Raw genomic sequence first — 21729 nt, forward strand, 5'->3', positions numbered from 1 at the left:
GGAGCATTTGCACACACACAAGAAAGAGAGTGAGAGAAACCATTTCCTATCTTCTTCCTTGCCCAGTTCTTAGTTGAGCATGCAAGGGTAAAAGCCCTGAGATGTTATTTCTCACAGTATGGCTAGAGGCAGACGCCATCATCCACAGGCCACATGACAGAAACCCCTCAGCCAACACTGACACACACAAGCCACTGAGACTGCAAGAGAACAGAAACAGAGGAACTAGCTTTGTCTGACTGGTCCCCACCTCCTGTCCCGTTACAGAGCCCTGTGAGCAGGGAAGAGAGAGCTGAACTCAAGGTAAAAGCTCTGTTATCTGGGGAATGGAGCAGAAACAGGCAGTCTTCACCAGAAAGCACCTTCCCGACTGTCAACGAGTCAATGTTGAGTCTCAGATGCGGGGGTTGGGCACCCAGTGTTAGCACAGGGGCCCCCTCACTCCTGATACAGTGGGATTTCCTAGGGCCATATTCTCAACCCAGGGGATTCAAACCCAGGTAGCCATATAAGGAGATGGCCAACCAGCACAATGGTTATTTTTACAGTTCAGTCCCAAAGAAGATCACACGTGTGCCTGTGATCCAACCTACAGCAAGGAATTGTAGTAATAGCCACAAGTGGAAATGCCCAAGCAGCCAATAGACGAGCAGATAAAGAAACTGTGATGGACTGAAGGAGGAGGATTTGGCAAAAAGAAAGGATGGAGTCGGGCCCAGGCTACAGCAGCGTGGCTGAAACTCAGAGAGTCAGAAGCAAAAGAACATGAGGTATCCACAATAAGCCAAGTCATACAGAAAGAAAGTTGCTCAAATGTCATCAGACTAAGGGAGGGAGTAGGGACATAGGGAGACACTGTCTGAAGGCTGTAGCGTTTTGGTAGAGGCAGAGAAGACATTTTGGAATGGTGAAGATTGCACAACATTGTGAATAAAGTCAATGCCGCTGGGTTACAGGCTTAAAACAGCCCATGTTACATGACAGATTTTAAAAGATCATATTAATCTGTAAGACCTATCAGTACAGAAGCACGTAAAAATATTTTAAACCCACTTTATATGCTTTTCCTTTTTTTTTTTTTTTTTTTTTTTTGGTTTTTCGAGACATGGTTTCTCTGTATAGCCCTGGCTGTCCTAGAACTCACTTTGTAGACCAGGCTGGCCTTGAACTCAGAAATCTGCCAGCCTCTGCCTCCCGAGCACCACCACACTCAGCATTTTTTATTTTTTTATTATTTAACATTTTTCATACAACATATCTTGGTCATATTCTTTCCCTCTTCCTACTCTTTCCAGATCCTCCAGTATTTCTCTATCTGCCAAACTCTCACTCTCTCTCTCTCTCTCCCTCTCTCTCTCTCTATATATATATATATAAAAAAATCAAAAATAACAGCCCAAAAAACTCTCAATGAAAAACACAAACTAAGCCAAAACAAAAGCATACACACACACACACACACACACACACACACACGTTTTGCACTGATCTCCTACTCCTGGGCGTGGGGCCTGCCCTGGAGTGTGGGTGGCACTCCTGCCCTGGAGTGTGGCCAGAGGCACTCCACTGAAAGAAATGGATTTTTCCTTTCCTAGCCAGTGTAAATTTAAATAGCTTCTTGGATAGAGGTGGGAGTTTGTGTCCATTTGCTTTTTCATGCTGGGATTTTGCCTGTTGATGCCACTCCAAAATGACCTAGGACCCTACTACCTATATCATGCTTCTTTCTGTTGTCTATCTCCAGTTATCACAAATATTCCGAGATTTCTATGTGCAACCAAGTATTATCTATGTGGATAACTCTACCTGTAGAATTATTATTGCTGTCAATAGAGCATTAAAAGCCACAGAAGCAGGAATAAACGCTTGGGAGGCCAGAGCTGGAGCAGAAAGGAAATGTGTCTACCAGGGGCCAGGCCCTCCTTTTAAGATTAGTGAAGCTGTGTGGGATAGTGAGATGACTTCAAAATTCTAAGTACCCTAAAAGCTGCATTGGGTGAATATATGTTATACCTTGTGAATTGTATCTCAGCCAAGCTGCTATTTAAAAATAAATCCCCGGGCATAGTGTCACATGCCTGCAATCCTAACACTTGAAAGATACAGGGAGAAGGATCCAGATCTTAAAGTTAGCCTCAGCTACATAGCAAGTCTATGCCTGCCTGTCTCAAATAAACAAGTAAATAAAATTAAGTAAGTAAATACATATGACGTATGATGTCGGGGAGCTCGTGGCAAGGACAAGCAAATGTACTAGAAGCCTGCTAGAGAGTGGAGAGTGCCTGTCGCCCCAGAGGGTCACCAAGAACTATTCAAAAACAGGCTAGAACAAGGCCACACTTCCATAGGCCTTAGAACTAATCCTAACTGAACTGAAACCGGACAAAGTCACTAGCCAGAACACAGGCTGAAGAGAGGAGAGGCCAGGGAAAGGCCCCTGTTAGAGAAGACCCAGCCTTCAGCTCTTCATCCACGTCTCTTTCACAGAAGATACGAAAGCAAGTCTGAGGGTGGCTCCCCGGGGATACAGATGTTTCCCCAAAGTGGGGAGCAGATTTCTCTCCCAATTCTTCCCCACATGAATTGCTGTCATTTCGATCTGAAATATCCCTTAAAGGCCTTGGGATACTACCAGCCTTCAGCCACACATAAATGCAGTCGTCCCTTAGGAGGTGGGGCCTGGTGGGAGGATGTTAGGTCATTGGAAGCAGGCCCTTGAAGAGGATACTGGAACTCTAACCCCTTCCTTTCTCCTTGATACGAGGTGAGCATCCTTTTTCCTACACATACTCCCCACCATGATGTCCTGCTTCACCACAGGCCCCAAAGTCAACAGACCACAGAGATCACAGAGTTCTGAGACGGCCACAGGATAACCCTTCCCTCTGTAGAAGTTGATTGTTGCAGATATTTTTTAAGTGAGAGCTGACAATGGAGTAGTAATAGAACAACTTTTATTTGTCTTACTTTTAAATCCCAACAAAGTTTTCAACCTTGGGGGAAGCGTATATACCCACCCTATTATAAAGATGAATTATACTAAGCACAAGCAAGTGGCACTCCAAGAATTGTGCCTGGAACATGATAGGTGTTCGGTGACCATTAGGTAATACCCCTGGCTTGTGGTAAAATATAAAAAGGTTGACTGCTTCAGTACAAGGATTCCCCCCTTACATAAAAAATTAAAACAGATCCTGGGAGCAAAGACTAGAAAAGCATGTTGCAAAGTAGATGCAAAACACATCCCAGCATGCTCTTTGATGCTGAAACTATTCTTATTTTAGGAAATTAAAAAGTTAATCCCGTAACTTAAGATGGAACATTTAAGCCCTTCCCCCCATTTAATAAGTGTCTCTTTATCTACAACCAACCAGGACTTTTGCCAATTAAAAGAAGAACTTGGTCCATTTTCTAAAAGCATGGTGTATTTTCGAAACAAAGTTTTTTCTTTCCAGGCTGTCTGTCCCTCTGTACAGGGCAGTGGTGACAAGATCTGATGAACTCGACATTGGAAAGGAGAGCATAGCCTTAAGTAGTCTACTTCTATCTGTACGTTGTCTGAGCATCCAAAGATGGGCCCATTTGGCTTTGGACTTGAAGGCAGGCTACCGTGTGTGTGTCTGTGAGAAGGTGACATGTCAGCTGGCCCCATAAGGTAACTCCCAACCCCTGCACACCCCAGGTCCTGATCCCCAAGTTAGAATAACAGTACAGATGGAGCCTTAGCCCCAGCGTCTTACTGATAAGTCACCAACAGTTATACTGACAGTTGTCAAGAGGGCAACTCAATGTCAAAATACCAGACCGATCTTGACTGGTTTGTTTTTGGTTTCTGGTTTTTGGTTTTTGGTTTTATTCACTTCTTCCTTGATTATTAAGGTCTAAGCCAGTCCAACTCAAACTCTTTTGTTTGATCTTATATTTTCATCTTTTAAATTCCAGAGTACCTCGGGCCTCCTGTAACACTTGGGAAATGCTGTCAACATTGTTTCGACGTGTTGTTTTCTTTAACTCGGGTACTCTACCTCTGCAACCCAAGAGAGCTCAGCGCAGAAGGGATGTCCCCAAACAAAAACAGCTTTGAAGCCTTTCCAATGATAGATACCTCCCACCCCCTCTCAACTCTGTTCCTAAAATCTAATGCCTCAACATTAATTGAAGTCAGTACCTAAGCGGAGGCGGGAGACCCAAGAAGAGGGAGAGGTGGAGGGGTTCGTTGCACAAAGCCCAACCAGGAACCCTAAAAGAACATGGGTGCTTATTCTTCCCTCAGAGTGGTCCAGGAAAGGCAGGAAATGGAATACATCCAGCCCAAATGGACCATTAAGGCTCAAATGAAAACAGAAATTTCATGAGGTCCCTTTGCCCATCAAATACTGTGAACCTAGAAAGTAAACTCTGAAAAGACGTCTTATTCATTCCCTGTTTGACAGGCCCTTCTAAGAACATGGATTCAGAAATTCTAACTCCTGTCCCTGTGTGTACACACACACACACACACACACACACACACACACAAGCACACAGCATAAGACCATCTAGCAGTCAAGGAATCATGTAGATTTTTATGGGGTTTTGCAAGGGTAGAAACAGAGAGGCCAAGTTTGCCAGTCACCCCTGCTTTCTTTATCCTCTGTCCAAAGCCATCATAACTATTCTTTCCGTTCTCTGGGGAAGAAGCAGTCTATTTTCAACCTTCATTTGGCTCTCAGATGCCAAGGCCCAAACCTCCCCTCTTGTAGAACCTTAAATCCATTCTTAAGTTAACTCCAAGTCCACAGGTAGAATGTGTGCCCTGTGATCTTCCCCAAGCTCCTGCACACACCATGGCCAGCAGGGCCTCCTGTCTCTTGCTGTCAATATTTTGGGACCCTGACTTTCTAAAGTAGCAGTCTTTTCACAACGGCACACTCTATGAGGTGACCCTCGGGCCCCCAGTCACCCCACTGGGATTCCTCTCCCACATAACGCACATCAGGAACTCTAGAAGAGCCTTGGAATGTCCCCAAAGCCCCATATTCACCAGGACAAGGGGACAGCGCAGAGTCAGAGCCACTCCACTTGTTGCCATGACAAGTGACTACCTCTAAGAGTTTCCAAACTGTGGAAGCGGCTCTGGTCTGCTGAGGCCTCCTGGCCTCATCTACATGGGATCAGCTAAACGCAGACAGGAGCAAACCGCAGCCGAGGGTGAGCAGCCCCACAGATCACCGTGTCCTCCCTGCTTTGCTACATCTGCAAGGGCCCAGCTGAAGCCTGGTCTCTGGAATGGCACTAAGTCTCATTTTCCCCGAGGGCGTCTGTCACTGGTCCTGTCACTACTACTCATTTTATTCAGTACCTAACCTTAAGGAACAGTAAACAAGTGTTTACTAAATTACTTTAATGCTGACAGCCAGGACTCTGAATGTCATTTCATTTAGCAGAATGTTTAGCATGCTGCTAAGTATTTAGCACCCGATATGTTGCTAAACAATTCCCCATGCCTCGCTTTTTGATTCAGTCATGCTATCCTCTATGGTACCTAACATTAACTTAAGCAACAGTGAAGATAGACTCAAAAATCAGAGTAAACTCTGGCTGTCTTGCTAATCAGTCTTCAGCCAGGTTTCCCCAACAGGCCAGGAGCTTTCTTTACTTTATTCTGGAAATAAACTCATCTTCTCCATTCTTCAGGAGACAGCGAGAAAGAGCTGGTGCGGCTGGCTGCTGAGCAGTAATTCCAACACGGCCCAGAGCTGTAACACCAGGCTGCCACAACGACCGTAAAACGAAGGCCGCACCACCAGCCGCTCTCACTCTTTCTTAGCTACGTTCTTCAGTCCTCATGGAACCAGCCATAATGACTCCAAAACTTGGGGCAACAGAGATCAGAAGAAAGCATCAGGAGTTGGAAACTGGCAGTTAGTGGCAGAATGGACTTCAGTGACTTCCTGCCTTGGTCTCTGGGGCCTTCCTGTCACCACCTAGCAGAAGATGGCTGAGGCGGAAATCAATGGGGAAATGTGCCCACAGCTCTTAGTCTTCCCCTTAGCAAGGCTAAGGAAATGCCTTCTTGCTGTGGAGCTGCTGATGGACTTAGCAAGCCCACAGCATCTCCCGGTTATCTCAGATTTGTCTAGCTTGCGGACAGTGGGCCTACTAGTTTTTGAACTAGCCCTTTCAAAGCATGAAGGAATTTAGCTTGTGGCCATCCAAAGGTTTCCTCGAGGCTCTGTGGGGGATGCTGTCTACATCCAGGGTCAACAGAAGTCTGCAGTAAGGACGTGCAAGGTACTCAAACAATCCAAAGGGGCAGATCCATGCAGGGACTCAGGAAGTCCTTCATCCTACAAGGCCTCGGGTGACTAGTGCCATGGAGACATACGGTGGTCTTTAAGGTCCTCTGCACCAGGGTATGAGGGAACAGGTTCTCCATCCTCCCTGGAGCCCATGGCCTGACTCGTAAGCCCTGTAGCGCCACCTACTGGTGGAGGCAGAAGTAAGATGTACTGATGGTTCTAAGAAGTCTGTACCTGCAAGATGATTGTCAATAATACAACCAGACCCCTGCAGTGAGCCATACTTATACTAGGAAGTAGACTCCAAAGATCAGCACGGCATCGAAGCCCTCCATTTGGTGTTCCGGCTGGCTCCTTTAATATACCCTATCCACAGACAAGCCCACCAAAAGCAGTTTGGAGTAGAAGAGGTGATTAAACAAATACTAAATCTTTTCCAAGACTCTAAAAGATAGCTGGGGCAGGGGTACTGGCTTACCACTGTGTTGACAAAGCACTGTTGTTCTTGTGGCATATACTGTAACAGAATGAGTCTCTACTTAATAGGAGATTAATACACATACACACACACACACACACACACACACCATTTTAGGAGAGTGTATAGTCAACATTCCTTTGCATAACACCCGGGGTGAGGTGTATTAAGTCCTATGTGATCTGCTTCCAGAGGCTCCCCTAATTCTCTGGGTGTGCACACGTTTAATCATCATTACATGTGTTCTATGGATTAATCATCATTACATGTGTTCTATGGAAGAAAATAACCAGTGATTCCCTTACAGTGTGTTGGTGGAAAAGCACCCAGCCATTCCCAGGAACAGCATTTGGTATGAAAAAAAAAAGCCTCCTTTCTCCAGCTTCCTCCCTGCAACTTGCAGAGATGGAGAAGCCGATGTCAAGAAGCCTTCTCATAAGCTGCACAGGCTGAGGGGCGGCTCTCGGACCCTTTGAAAAGAGTTAGCTGTGATCATTGTATTATTACCATATTTTAAATGATAATTGCCATCCCCCCCCCCTATGGCTGAATAGTTTAAAGAAAAAGCACACTGTGTTTTCCCCTCCCCTCTGCCTTGTCTCTGGCAGTTAGGGGACATTCTGGGGTTTTTGTGTTAAATGGTTGACTATTAAGAAATTTCACTTGCTAGCTGGAGCCTATACTGGATAATCAACCCAGAAAAGTAGAAGGCTGGAATAGGACCAGAGAGGGTAACAGAAGTGAGGCACAGCTTGCACGAATATAACCTCCAGCCTGAAGCCTGAGAACAGAGCCCTTCCTTCCCTCAGCTTCTAGGCTGTCTCACGGTGCTGGCCTCGGATTTCCACAGTCCGCCCCTCAGCTCACAGGTGCACATACACCACTGAAAATCGGTGAGAAGGAGGTGCATTCGGTTCTTGCAAGCCAGTCAGGAGAGAAGAAAACAGCCACCTGGCAACTTATTTGGTTCTCCACTCTGATTGGTCACTGTTGCTGTTCTGAGGTCATCCCTTGGCTCCTCTTCTCAAAGACCTGCCTTCTGAAACTCTAGCCCCCAACTATGTTTCCTCCGCCACGGAGTTACTAAGCCAGCCACTTCTTGTAAATATTCACACTCCTCCAGGTCTGTCCTTCCCACCTCTGCCACCTTCCCCAACCCTCCCTCAAAAGAAGCCTAGCCAATCAAGAGCAAGAAGGTGGGAGGCAGAGGGGGACAAGGACCCTGGCGCTCTTTTACCTAAGAACCGCATCTAGGGATGGAGGCGAAAGTGCTCCTGTGAATTATGTAACCACTGCAGCTCTGAGGGAGAGGACCATCCAGGTTCTAGAGTGTCTGCTGGCTCTCTGCTGGAAAGGTATAGAGTTCCTGGCCACCGCTGCCTCCTCTTCCCCCTACATCGTTCTCCAGAACCTGTAGGGCTATTGCTCCTGCATTGAATGCCTGCTCCCTGCAAGGGGCTTAGGGATGCCATCGAGAAGCAAAGTAGCAAGAGAAAAGAAGCAGAGTAAGAAAGTAAGCTAAGAAGGGCTTTACCCTACACTACTAGGAGACCATGCCAACTATGGGCATACCTGTTTTACAAAGATGTCTTGCCCTGGGTAGTGACAGATGGGACAATACTGCTGGGTTCTCCTCTGCCAACTTGCTTAGACTGAGGGCATGGGCAGAACCTGAAAAAGCTAGCCCACCCCCACTCTACAAAAATATCACCCTTTCCTCTATGTCTCATCTCTCCTCCTCCTGAACCAACCATAACTCCATCAGCTAGGAAAGGGATTTGAGGACAGAGGCAGGATAAGGGCAGGTAATCCAGGCTGCCCGTATGGCATAAAAAGACCTAGTACCCATGACCCTGGACAAGTCTTTCTTCTTAAGGAGGACAAAATCCCAATGCTGCCACCCAAGACAGAAAGCAGAAAGCCAGCTGCTTCCAGATGAAAGAAGACCAGCTGTAAAGCCAGCTCCCCGGCAGCCTTAATCTGCAAAGGCAATAGCCCTTTCCCCAAATGGTGACAAAAGGGTAAAAGGAAGAAGGGGCTGGGTACCAGTATCAGGCCTGGAGATTACTTCCACAAGGCAAGGCTCTGGAGAGTCACTAAGAAGTACCCTGGCAAGGCAAGGAAAGACACAATGTGGAAGAGCAACGGTAGCTGCTGAAGGCGAAAGAGAAAGGGAACAGTCAAGCAACGGGGCAGAGAGCCCGTAGAAAGGGCATCTTGGGACTGCAAGACACTTCAGCTTGATCACCTTAACCACTAAGCAATGTCAAAAATAATAACTTGTCGATGGGGACTGGGGAGGAGAGGGAGAAAGTTTCCAAGAAGTGGGGAGCTACCCGAAAGCCATTCACCATTAGAGGGGAGCTGATGACACTTGATGCCCAGGATGGAGATGCTTAGAGAACACTAAGTATGGAGCCTCAGAGCTAGTCACACCCTTTCATGATTCCCTGAAAACATGGAAAAGCAAAGCCCACACATCACTGAGGCTTCTAACCGCTTTCCATCCTCAGGTGCGAGTCCACACTGGGGTGCTAACAGTAACACACCCGGCACCCGGCGTGGGCTCGCTCGGGGTCAATGGCAGTGGAGAGGTGGGCGGTGTTGAGAAGCCGAAGAGCCTGAGAGCCTGGAGAGAGGAGGCGCGCTGAGACGCACAGCTGCAGCCCCCGCCCCCACCCCCACCCGCGACCCGGAGCGCACTGCCCGAGGAAGTGGCGTCGGGAAGAGTGGACGTGGGGCAGCCTGGGGGGCCACCGGCGCGGGGCTGGTCTCCGTAGGGGTGCGCGCGAGAGCGCGCGTTCCCTGCCGCGCCCCAGCAAAGCAAGGGACCCCGAAGCAGCGGCTCCTCGGCTCGCCGTGGCCAGACTGGCCGGCCGGCTTTCGAGGCAAAGGCGAGAAATGCAGGCAGCGCCGACACTTGGGGAACTTTCCCCCTCGCTCGGGATTTCATGGGAACCACATGCTCCGAAGAAGCCCGGCCGCGGAGGGGGAGGGGCGGGAATTTTCCGCTCCGGCTCGCACGGCGGCTCGGCCGGCTCCCGCGGGCTCCCGCGCGCGGGGTTGGCGCCCCTCGCGAGGCACGCGGCGAGGGCCGCTCCACCGGGACCCGCCGTGGGCAGCGCGGGCGAGCCCGGCGAGGCGCTGGGGTCCCGCTTACCTTGGTGGTTTTCCTCTGGAACGTACATCCTCGTGTTTTCATTGACCATTGGCCAAAAACTGCTTGGAAAGGAGAAGCCACAAAGAGGAAGAAATGCAGCAACAGCCGCGAGCGGCTCGGGATGGATCCCTCCTCCGAGGCCGGCGGCTCTCGCGCAAATCCAGGAACCCGTGGATCCGCAGTGGTTCTTGCTCCCTTCGGGTGATTACCTGATCCCCATTATTGCACCAAACACCAAAAACTGCTGCTTTCCACTACCGCCTCCTTTCGTGAGATTGTAATGCATCCTCAGTACATCCGGGCCCCTTCCAAGAATTTAGCACCGCACCTCTGGCGGCTACACCATTTGAAAATAAAAATGATAAGAATAATAAATGGAGAGGCAGAGCGAGAAGAGGCGCAAAGGCGAGGCGAGGGAAAGCGGCGGGCCCGCGGCGCCGGGTGGACCCCGAGCCGCCAGGGGGCCCGAGGCGTCTCCGGCCCGCCCAGGGCGATCGCCGCGAGGCCCCGACCCGCGATCTTCGGCGACGGCAGCCGCGAACACCTGAGGGCGAGCCCGCGGGAAGCGTCGCCGCCGCCGCCGCCACTGCCGCCGCCGCTCCGGGCCGCGCCGCGCCGAGCGCCGTTCTGGCAGGGAGCTGTTTCTGCAGAGGCAGCGAGAGGGAGACACCGGGCGCGAGAGCGCGGCGCGGCCTCCCTCCTCCCTCCAGCCCCGCCGCGCCCGCGCCCGCCCCTGCCCGCGCCCGCCCGCCCGCCCGCCCGCCCGGCGCGCCGGAGCAGACGAGCTGAACGCTTCCAGATGTGGCGGCGGCGCGCGGCGGGGACCGGAGCCCGAGTGGAGCGGCGCCGCCACGCGAGAACCCCCTGGCTTCGCGACGGCGGGGAACGAGCCCAGGAGCGGACACACCTCCGAGAGCCCGGCTGCAAGACCTCCACCCTCCCGAGGCCCCGCGGCCACCGCGCGTCCCTGGGGGGGTGGGGGGGGGCGCCACGCTAGCAAGGCCTGGGAGGGGAATCCCGGCAACACGAACTACAATGTGCCCAACTCCCGGCCCCTTTCACATCGACCGGACGAAACAGCAAAATGAGCCGTGATTCTGTTGATCGATTACAATCAGAGCGGTTGTAGAAGTGACACACACAGGCAAGGATGGGCAGATGGGCGGGGAGAGAGAGAGCCCAAGAGGCGGAGCCTTGTGGGCAAGGCAGCAGTGGTGCCCAGATGTCTGAGAACATTAACACAGCCAGGTTTGCTCTCTCCTTGGGGTCAGGCGAGCACGTGTTCTGCCAGTGTCTCCTTACCTACTTCTCTTAATTCTGCCACCCTGGCGGGGAGCTATGAAACACTTCTCCCTGACTCTCGCTGTCACAGTAATATGTATGGCACCTCCTGCACGCACGACCCTCTAGATGGGGCTGGTGAGCCCATTCTAGAAGGGCCTACCACTGGGAAACCAGATCTAAATATCAACCCTTAGAAGACTTCACGCCCTGTCTCCAGGTTCCCTAAAAGACCCTATCATCTACGTGGCTTTAAGCACGGCTAAGTGTCAGCTGCAAATCTCCAGTTTAGACCTTCCTTCTCACCCATAGGCCAGCCAACCTGCCCTCTCCACTTGAGAATCAAACCTTATATGTCCAGGCCTGCTTCTCACACAGCCTTCCCCCAACTCAGCTGAAGAACCCTGGAGACACCTTGACTTGATCTCCTCCACCGCTTCACATCAGTATATCTCGGAATTCACCTCAGACAGAACAAGGCAGTGTAACCTTCCCTGGCTTTCTCTGCTGCCACCTTCCATGGCTGAGCCAAAGTTCTACCTCTGGCGCTCTGCAGTAGCTGGTTCTCTATTTACCCTCCTCTCCTCGGGTTCGTTCGGTTGGAACAATCCACTTCAAAGGGTGCGTCTAACCCAGACCCTCCAGTGGCCTCTGTCATTTTAGTGACAGTGACAGTATCCTACAAGGACTGCAGGAACAGCTAGGGACGACGTCCATCACACACTTTCCAACTGCTGTTCCTCCTCGCTGTTCCTCCAGAAATGATCCCCTCGCCTGCACTCACACCCTGCACACACAAACCTCTTTCCCCTGTTCTTAGTCTTACCCTGAGTAAACACTGCGACCTGCCTACCCCCAGCAAAGACTCCTAGTACTGTTTTCTCACTGCGTTTCTTGGAGCAACATCTGGTAGGTAGTGGGTACCTAATACATTCATGCTGAGTGAGTGAATGAAGGAATGAAGGAATGTCCCCAGAAGTACCATTCGCTGCATCATCTCAAGATGCCTCCCTGGTCACTGCTTGAGACCCAAAACCTTACCAACTCCTCATTTTCCCTAAATTAAACTTAATGGTGATCTAATTGTTTGTTGCTGCTCTAAGGGGTGTGTCTTTGCCATCCTGGTCTGTGATTACTCAACTTGCAACCTCCAGTGTGAGAAAGAAAATTAGAAATTACACAGTCCCATTTGGGGAGCTTGTTGGATTGTATCTCAAGGGCAAGTGTGACTGATTGTATAAGCCAATAATAAAATTGGTCTGCAGTCCCATTGCACCCTGTGGCACAAGAAGAGTGATGGCTCATATTGTCACATAACTCTGTGCCAACCATGGAGCAATACTCTACAGGCGTTGCCTCACTGGCTCCACGCTGCTACATCATAAGGTAGGAATTATTGTCTCTATTTTATAGATGGGAGAGACTGACACAAGTGCTCCCTGGCCAGGGACACCCAACTGGGACCTCGTCAGGGAGAACCTGACACCAAATTCATTTTCTTGTATTTATCTTGCTCTCTGCTGAGCAGGGTGGCCAAGGGTGACACGGGGGGCGGGGGGGTAGAGCTGCAAGAGCTGACTAGAGAATACACTTCACAAAATAGTCTGGGATGGAGAACCAAACCTTGGCGTGCTGGGGTCCCTTGTTTGATTGACAGCCTAACTTTCCTGTAAGTAGGCAAATACTATCTCCCTGCTGCTTTCGTTTCATTTTTCTCTCCTCTTTTCTGCTGTTAGTGTGTTCTTTTCTTTCCAAAAAAAAAAAAAAAAAGTGTTTCCTAAGTATTTGGTCTTCAAAGCACGCCCATGTCTCACTTTCTAACTTTGGAAGCCAGCCCTGGGTGTTCTTTTGCAAGGTAACAAATTCTCCACCCACCAAAGACCATTTAGAATTGGGATGCAGGGTTGTGGGGGGAGGTTTGGGGGGGGGTAGCCACCTGCTTCTCTCCCTGAGAGCTTTGACCCTGGCTACAAGTGTTGTCTTTTCCCTGTGCCAGGCCTGCCACACAGTATTGGACGTGGGCACATGCCCCCCCATCCCCAAGACACACACACACACACACACACACACACACACACACCTTCCATGTCTTAAGAAAGTGAACTGTGCTCCTTCCTATACACTGCGCTTTGTACATATGGAGGCTCTTCGTGTACAACTTACTCAGGATAAGATTCTACTCCATGCCCACAAATGTTTCCTTTGGAAGAAATTAAGGGTACATACAGTGAGCAACTTAATTGCAGTGTATTTGTGTGAGTGGGGAAACCTGAAAATAAGCTAAACATAAGGTTGATTAAATAATACTATTTCAAAATCATTTGTGTCATGTGTGTATAGTTGCTCGCATAGCCCTGTGAGGTGCTTCTGTTTACCATGCCCCGAGGGAGAAAACGAGGTTTGTTCACTTGCTCACGTTTTTGACAGACAGAAGTGTGGGATTCAAACCCCAGCGATCTCAGCAGTCTGTCTTCCTCCACCTGTCTCTTAGCCACTCTACATATAAACTAGGGCTGTGACATAAACATAGAAAAATCCAACTGACACAAGCAATACTACAGAGAAGTATTAGTGGTAAGGAAAAACCAGTAACGAAATATCTCATTATGTATGGTTCCCTTTTTTAAGGATGTGAATTCTTGAACTAGAAAAAAAAGGTATTGGGGTGGCGGGGAGTCCCATCAATTTGCTGGCAGAAACTCCCTGGTGAGCTACACAAATAAGTCAGGTTTTTCTCATCTTTCTTCTTGTCTGACCATAGGTATGGGAGCCAGGCTACCATGCAGGTACATCCCAGTCTTAGGAAAGAGGACCCTGTTGCCTTGCACTAAAGGACAGAAGCTGAGCCCCAAGGTATCCTTCTGCCCACCTGACAACCACTTTCCCTCAAGGCTCCACCCACCTGCAGAAATTTCCTTTAATGATCAGTGCTGTCAACCTGACAGAGTCACTTCTGTCAGAATTCTTCATGTGGGCCTGGAGGGACTAATTAAGCTAGGTTAATCGATTAGAAAAGACCCACCTTTACTCACCTTAAATGTGGACCATGATGGAGGAGGCTAGAGAAGCAGGATTCATATCTCTCTGCTTCCTGATGCTGATGCTCTGACCAACTGTCTCGAGCTTCTACAGCCGTGCCCCCCTCAACAATGATGGACTGTACCCTCAAACCGTGAACCCAAATAAATCTCTCCTTCCTTAAATTACATCGCCAGATGTGTTGTCACAGCAACAAGCCTAAAAACCTGAAGCATTCCCTGATCAATGTTTCAACCCCAAGTGTACTGTTCCATCCTCGATGGCACCAAGGTGCTAATCACTCTGCTGGTGGCAGAGGTCTATGGGCAAGGAGGTATCGGGGACAATCTAACATCAGCCTTCATGGGTGACATCCTGTTATTTAATTCCTAATGCATGGGACTGATCGGTAAATGGAGAAAAGGGAAGGAGAAGTCAGAAAGGTCAGCAGGCTGCTTTCTTCTGCCATGGGTTCTCAGAGCATGCTCTATCTGAAGCCACACCATTGTCGCTGTCCTTCCCTGGTCACCTTAGCTGCTGTGAGCCTTCTTTTTCAGCCCTGTCCTCTGCACTTGGCCCCAGGGCACAGCTGTCTACAGAGGCAGAGGTAGAGCATCAGCGTTTATGCTTGTGAATAAAACCACACTCATCGAAACACTGCTGCATCCTTCTGGGGAACCACAACTCCTCCCCATGCTCTTCCTTCTTTCTCCCCCAGCGACTGAGGCCTGGGTGAAAGCCAGCTTTACAGAAAGATTCTGGCTTTGTTTCAGTCAACATCCAAAGTGCTGAGAACAGGTAGAGATTCCAGTTGTCTTTGTGGCTTTTTGTTCATTTGACCATAATTGTTCCCACATCTTACTGGCTGTTTTCCACACTTCTGGTCCTGCCGGTCTACAGCAACTTCAGATCCATCATTAGTTACAGAGCGAGCAGCTTTCTGTTGGTTCTTCCCTAGCCCCACATTTGGACAAGCAAGACCCAAGCTCCATTATCAAACTCTTGCTCCATGTTCTATAGAGTGGGACTGCTTTCCCCCATCAAACCGTAAATGATGTATCGGGGAAATGTGTCCCCTTTTTGGCAGGCTACTCACTTACAATGTTGAATTACTGAGTGTCGTCATTTTATAACATCGAACATTAAAGAGGAAGCCAGTCCCGAGTGAGCACAGTTCCCGAGGCTTTTGTACAAAACTGTCACTAATCGGAGGATCCAAACCAACAGCAAGCAACATGTTCTTCCTTCTCAGGTGACTACAAGTTCAAAACCAGGCAGGGTCATATGTCATTCTGGGGCTCTAAAGAGGACCCATTCTTCTCCACTAGTTTCTGCTGGCTGGCAACATTCCTTGGCTTGTGGCCACATGATTCTATGGTCACATTGCCCTCTCCCTTAACTGCCAAATCTCCTTCTGCTGTACTCCAAAAAAGACACTTGCTTTTGGATTGAAGGGTCACTGGATAATCCAAGTTGATTTCTTATCTCAAGATCCTTAGAGCAGCTACATCTACAAAGACCCTTTTCCTAAATGCATTGCTGTCTGCCTTTCTGTGGACACTGGATTCCATTTGGGCAGACCATCATTCAACTACCCCATCCCCTTATCCAAGCTAATGGCCCTTCACTCAAACTCCCCTGCAACTCACAGCTAACAACTATGAGCTCTGTAAGCCTTAGAAAACTCACTAAGGCTCTTTCTTTACTTCACTTATGAAACGTACGTCTATACCTCAAGGCTTAATTGAGAGGCCAGTGGGGCCAGGATAGTCACCCATGCTTGGTTTGTTGACTTATGCAATTATCTTTTCAATTAATAGAACTTTATCGAATGATTACTAAACAATAGACTTGACCAATTCTGTTTATAAAATGTCACTCAGTGCACTTCCCAGCCAGTCTACCTCTGGATGCATTGTTTTGTTTTGTTTTGTTTTGTTTTGTTTTGTTTTGTTTTGTTTTGTTTGAGACAGGGTTTCTCTGTGTAGCCCTGGCTGTCCTGGAACTCACTTTGTAGACCAGGCTGTCCTCGAACTCAGAAATCCACCTGCCTCTGCCTCCCGAGTGCTGGGATTAAAGGCGTGGGCCACCATGCCCTGCTCTGGATGCATCTTTTGAACAAGTTCTGAGTAATGAAGTGACAGGTGTCGCTTCTAGTAACATTACTTTTTAGATGGGTTTTATATTTTCTAATCTTTTGAGATTTAGTTTTTATTTATCACATATGGATGTCTTGCCTGGGTATATGTCTGTGCACCACATGCATGCAGTACCCCTGGGGACCAGACGAGACCAATGGATCCCCTGGAACTGGAACTGCAGATAGTTGTTCGCTGCTATACAGGTGCTGGGATTTGAACCCAGGTCCTGTAAAAGAGCAGTCAGTGCTCTTAACCACTGAGCCATCTCTGCAGCCCCAAGGTTATTTTTTTAAAATGCAATTCAATTGTCTCTACTTCTGCCATGAGATTCAAGTGGTGTAGCTACAAAACAGAAAAGCGTCCATCAGTCTGGAACCCTATGTGATGTTGTGAAACACGCCCTGGCTGGTTCTGGATGCAGAGTATAGTTAGAGGATGTAGGCACTGTAGGGGAAATGGGAAAGATACGGGGTGCTTTATCTGACGTGGGGAAAGGAAAGTAACACAAAAAGGGGATTAATAACACTAAGAACACTTGGGAAACGTTGTTTTATAAGCCTACTTTAAAAATACATATATATTATGTATGCACTCAAATGTGAAATTCTCAAGAACATAAAAATTCAAATTAAAAAGTTTAAAAGCCACAATTATTATATGAAGCCCCAGGAATCTGGAAGCCATTGTCACAGTATAACATTGCCCTTTCTGACCAGCCATCTGGAATAAAGCAGCAGCTCTCTGTGTGTGACCTGCATGCAATGAGAATCTGCGAAGTTGCCCTTGTTAAACGGACTTCCTTTCCAATCGGCAAGGTGTCCGTCAACTGTTCCTCAGACGAGGACAAGTTGTAACCCTAACGATCTTGTGATGATTGTCGCATACAGAATATTCATCTAATTTCTTCAGCATATGAGTTTTTATTTGATTTATGTTCATTAGTGGTGATATCTATTACAACTTATTCTACAGATTTTTTTTTATGTTTTTACTCTTAAAATCTGTTAACAAACAGACACACTTAGGTCTCTGCTTTTGTGAAGTAGTTTGTGCACACTACTCCCAAGTGGAAGGATTAAGAGGTGTTACCAGTCACCCACGTGGACCTGTGTGGTTGGGTGGCTTAGAACCTCTCCAAGCAGATAGGCAAGTAGCCCTCCTGGTGTATGTGGAATCCATTTCCAGACATCCAGCATTTATATGTCCTCCATCTTAGTCTGGAGAGGACAACCCGAGGAAGGCAGACCTACTTGCTGCCTCTCCATTCTGTCACACACAAACATCCCTCTCCTCCCACCTTTTACCAGTGTCCTCCTGTGGCTGGACACCCACCAGGGACACAGTGACATGGGAATCCAGAAAGCCTCTGTAACCAGACACCACACTCTTCCGATTACCCAGCTTTCCACGAGGCTTGTTTCCAGCATGATTCTAATTACTTTTAAAAGCTCATAATATGAGTCCGATGTTTTGCTCGATCCTACATTAATAATTTCTGTAATGAGACAGTGGTCACTAGAGATTAAGAAGGAGAGAGGGAGGATAGAAAGGGAGGTTAAATAAGAGGTACCAAGACACAGGTAGATAGATGGAATTTGTCCTACTGCTATACAGCACAGTAATGTAATTAACTGTCTAGAATTAATAACATCTCCCAAAATAACCAGAAGAGTTCAGAGGTTTCCAACACATGGAAATGATAAATGTTCAAGGAAGTGGAAATGCTAATTGCCGTGATCAGTGCATACACATACATACATATTTTTAATCCATGTATACATTTTAATTTTTAAATGTAAAAAAATGAAAGGATGTTGAATAAAAGAACTGTGTAACAGAGAGCTTATGGCCACATAAAAATGATTAATTTCAATTTATATGCTTCTTTTTGATGCAAGATGACTCCATGGTCAATGAAAGAGTTTTAATCATACACACCACACATACACACAATAAAGGTAAGATTTTTTAAAAGGAAGAAGTGGAGTATATTTACAAGGAGAAAAGAACAAGAGGCAACATCTTTGACTACCAACCACAGGGCTGTCTGTATTTTTTTAAAGATTCATTTATTTGCCATGTATAGTGTTCTGCCCACATGTATGCCTACACATCACCAGAAGAGGGCACCAGATCTCATTATGGATGGTTGTAAGCCACCATATGGTTGCTAGGAATTGACCTCAGGGTCTCTAGAAGAACAGCCAGTACTTTTAACATCTGAGCCACCTCTCCAGCCCCGAACTTTCTGTATTTGTGAAGGGATGATAGAAAGGGTGTCTGCCGTGCTTCTGCTGCGGTGACATTACACAATGACTAAAGGCAGCTCCGGAGGGACGGGTTTTATTTGGATTATGGTTCCAGAGGAACAAAGTCCATCATGGGGGAAGGCATGGCTGAGAAGCAGGAACAGGAGGCTGAGCGGTCGCATCTTTAACAGCAAGCAGAAAGAATCAATGGGAAGTAGGGAGGGGCTGCTTGCTTTCAAGTGGGTCCCCAGTGACATACTTCCTCCATCAGGACCACACCTCGAAAAACTTCCCAAATGATGCCAACAGCTGAGGACCAAGAGCCTATGGAGGGCACTGTCACCCAAACCACCACCAAATGACAGCAGGTAGGCTCGGTGCTTACATTTGATTGGAAACTTGCCAAATGATACAGCTTTACCTGAAACTGTCAGCGTGCTGGAAATCGCATCATTTACAAGTATGTTGAAAATGGCTGATAAAACACATGTTTTCCCCCAAAACTGTGAAACTGAGAGGAAGGAAGGAAGGTGCAGCTGAGACACCAGAAGGGCCACTCCCAGCTGCAGACTGCCTCTGAACACCACATAGGATGCTAAGCTGGAGGGAGAAAGCCAAGTCCTTAAGACCTTGACCTGTATGTGAACACTCAGGAAACCAACACCTGTGGCTCCTCCTTCCCACTCTGTCTTCTGTCCCCAACATGATCTAAAGCAATTTACCTCCCTTGTCAAGGATTTGTATCTCCTTGATATTGTTGCTGAACAAAGTACCAAGAAACGCACAATTCGTTACACTCAGGATACTGCCACCCACAAATTCCCTGGGCAGCTCTTGAACCCTGGGCTGTTCATATTTCATACCATGAGAAGTCACTCCATTTTTAAAATGTATTTTTAATCTAGAGAGGCCAGACAGAGCTAACTCTGTACATTCACTGTCTAATCTTCCAAAGGTTGAATAGTCCAGGCTGCCAAAGAAATTCTTTGAGTCTGTCCTTCTGTGGGGGTTTACTGAACAGACCTGGATGTACTGTGTCTTTGTTTATGGTGGAGAAGTCAAAGGTCACACAGTAGAATGAGTGCTCACATCAAAGCTTGTATCTGTGGCTGTCTGGCTTGTATGCTGAGTATCAGTTCCTTTAACTATAAACTGGGGGGCTCCCAAGAACAGGGTTTTGGTACAAAATAAAATATTAATATGAAAATGCTTGATTAAAAAAAGTATAGAAGTAGCAGGTTCTTTGGTACCGGGAAAATGAAATGTCTATATCTCTGACAGTCTTTCATAGCACCCAGTAATTTCCCCTGCTCCCACCTAAATATCATCACCACCAACCCAGGCCTCTGGTTTTTCCCTCTTTTCCTTTCGAAAAAAAAAGAAAGAAAGAACAACTCGTGGCCTTTTTAAAAAATAAATAATAGAAACAATAGAAATAGAAGCCATTTACTAAGAAGTAAAAGGCACTCCCAAAAATGGGATTGGGTTAGTGAGCTGGGAAGTCGCACACACTCAGAAGCCCTGGGCCGCTTCTCCTAAGGCTTCACAGGTCATTTGCACTGCACCCACCTTCTTCCACATTAGCACAGCTGCAGCTTTTTCTATGCTTTCTCTGCTTGTAGCACATAGCCCAGATGTGGCAAACATTCCTTTTTTAACGTTTTGTTTGTTTGTTTGTTTGTTTGTTTGTTTTTTAGTTTTGTTTTTTTTGTTTTTTTTTTTTTTTTTGGTTTGTGGTTTTGGTTTTTTGAGACAGGGTTTTTCTGTATAGCCCTGGCTATCCTGGAACTCACTCTGTAGACCAGGCTGGCCTCAAACTCAGAAATCTGCCTGCCTCTGCCTCCCGAGTGCTGCTTTTTTTAACGTTTTTTTATTTTTATGTATATAAGTGTATTGCCTGCATTTATGTCTGTGTACCACATACATGCAGTACCCACAGAGACCAGAAGAGGGCGTTGGATGTCTTTGAACTGGAGTTACAGAAGACTGTTAGCCACCAAGAAGGTACTGGGATTCAAACCCAAGTCCTCTGGAAGAGCCAGTGCTCTTAAGCACTGAGCCATCATCTCTCCAGCCCAAACAAATTTCTTTTCTATATAAACCTTGGTGTCCCTCTCCCCGACCCTCCTCTTCCTACCACAATTCCTCTCTGAGAACTGTGGTCCCAAGAATCTTTTGGGGTGGCAGTAGGATGATGATCTATCAGTCTCCTGTAACTTCTCCCATGCTGACATTATCCATGCCTAAGAGAAGCCACAAAACTTTCTCTCTGCTATACTTCTAAATTAGAGACAGGGCTTTGGGTGTCCTGTGGTAGAAGCAAACTAGGATTTCATAAGGAGTTTAGTCTAAAATGGGCATATGTGGGTCACTATCTCTTGTGTATAAGGCTGCACTATTTGGGCTGAGGATGGGATCTGTTGGGAGAGCATTTGCTCTTCAAGAATAACGACCTGAGTTTGAATCCCTAGCACTCATGCAACAAAGCTGCTCGTGGCCATGCATATGCCTGTCACTTCAGTGCTGGGGTAACAATAGAGTGACTCAGAGAGGTCCCTGGGACTTGCCGGTCACCAGCCCAGGTCCAGATTTAATAAGAGACCTTTTCTCAAGGAAATGAGATGGAGCATTATGAAGGAGAACACCTGACATCTTCCTCCAGCCTCCATACTGGCACACAAACACACAAACACACAAGCACACAAACACACAAATACACACTGAGAGAGAGAGAGAGAGAGAGAGAGAGAGAGAGAGAGAGAGAGAGAGAGAGAGAGAGAGAGAGAGAGAGAGAGAAGCCAGGGCTGTCAAGTTGGCTCAGCAAGTAAAGCCATTTGCTACCAGGACCCATATGATAGAAGGAGAGAGCCAACTGATCCTCTGAACTCCTGACATGCACTATGGAACACACACTCACCCAACATGTGTGCACGAGCATACACACAAATAAGTGTAATCAGATTGTTCTTTTTTTAAAAAAATCACTATTTGCATAGAGAGAGTATTGGAGCCAGTCTTCATAAATGAAAACCAAGGGTATTTGATACCTCCCCAGTGCCCAGCCAACTGCTGAGAGAGGGTTTCATAGACAAATTCTGCCAAATGTTTCCAAAAGTCAAAT

At 47.6% G+C, this 21729-nt stretch overlaps 1 protein-coding gene across 49 annotated transcripts in view; it reads right to left on the minus strand.

The window, feature by feature from the left end:
• The window catches only part of Cacna1c (calcium channel, voltage-dependent, L type, alpha 1C subunit), a 610145-nt gene that overhangs the window by 510768 nt on the left and 77648 nt on the right, over positions 1-21729 (minus strand). For 6 of the 49 annotated variants that reach the window (NM_001256002.2, NM_001256000.2, NM_001256001.2 and 3 more), the window contains exon 1: positions 9920-10488. The exons of 42 other annotated variants lie outside the window; for them this stretch is intronic. In NM_001256002.2, the coding sequence (NP_001242931.1) occupies positions 9920-9968 (49 nt within the window). In that variant the 5' untranslated portion in view covers positions 9969-10488. Of the gene's footprint in view, positions 1-9919; positions 10614-21729 lie in introns of those variants that run through there. One more of the 49 variants, XM_017321363.2, reaches the window with a different exon arrangement.

Source organism: Mus musculus, chromosome 6 (genome assembly GCF_000001635.26).
Source record: "Mus musculus strain C57BL/6J chromosome 6, GRCm38.p6 C57BL/6J".
NCBI lineage: Eukaryota > Metazoa > Chordata > Mammalia > Rodentia > Muridae > Mus > Mus musculus.